Below are 233 nucleotides of genomic sequence, written 5' to 3' on the forward strand. Positions count from 1 at the left end.
CGCAGGTAGTCATTTTGGATTTCATTATACTTTGCAGTGTGCTCTTTGATAAGGTCAGTGGTTTTCTTGTGGTGCCTCTTTACAAGGTCTTTCATTTCCTTGTAGTGCTTCTTCTGAAGCTTAACAAAAGACTTCTGTTGTTTTAGCTCCTCAATAGTCTGTGCTTCCACTTCTACAATGATAATAAGAAAAGCCACTTCCATTTTCTAATAACATACGTTTTCAATCAGAGA

General features: G+C 36.9%; 1 protein-coding gene across 1 annotated transcript in view; it reads right to left on the reverse strand.

Annotated features, from left to right (window-relative positions):
• The window catches only part of PLCB1 (phospholipase C, beta 1 (phosphoinositide-specific)), a 311,317-nt gene that overhangs the window by 74,454 nt on the left and 236,630 nt on the right, over positions 1–233 (reverse strand). The window contains exon 25 of the mRNA XM_009319577.1: positions 1–172. This exon is cut by the window's left edge and continues 60 nt beyond it. Within this exon, the coding sequence (XP_009317852.1) occupies positions 1–172 (172 nt within the window). The remainder of the gene's footprint in view (positions 173–233) is intronic.

This window comes from Pygoscelis adeliae, unplaced genomic scaffold (genome assembly GCF_000699105.1).
Source record: "Pygoscelis adeliae isolate BGI_AS28 unplaced genomic scaffold, ASM69910v1 Scaffold122, whole genome shotgun sequence".
NCBI lineage: Eukaryota > Metazoa > Chordata > Aves > Sphenisciformes > Spheniscidae > Pygoscelis > Pygoscelis adeliae.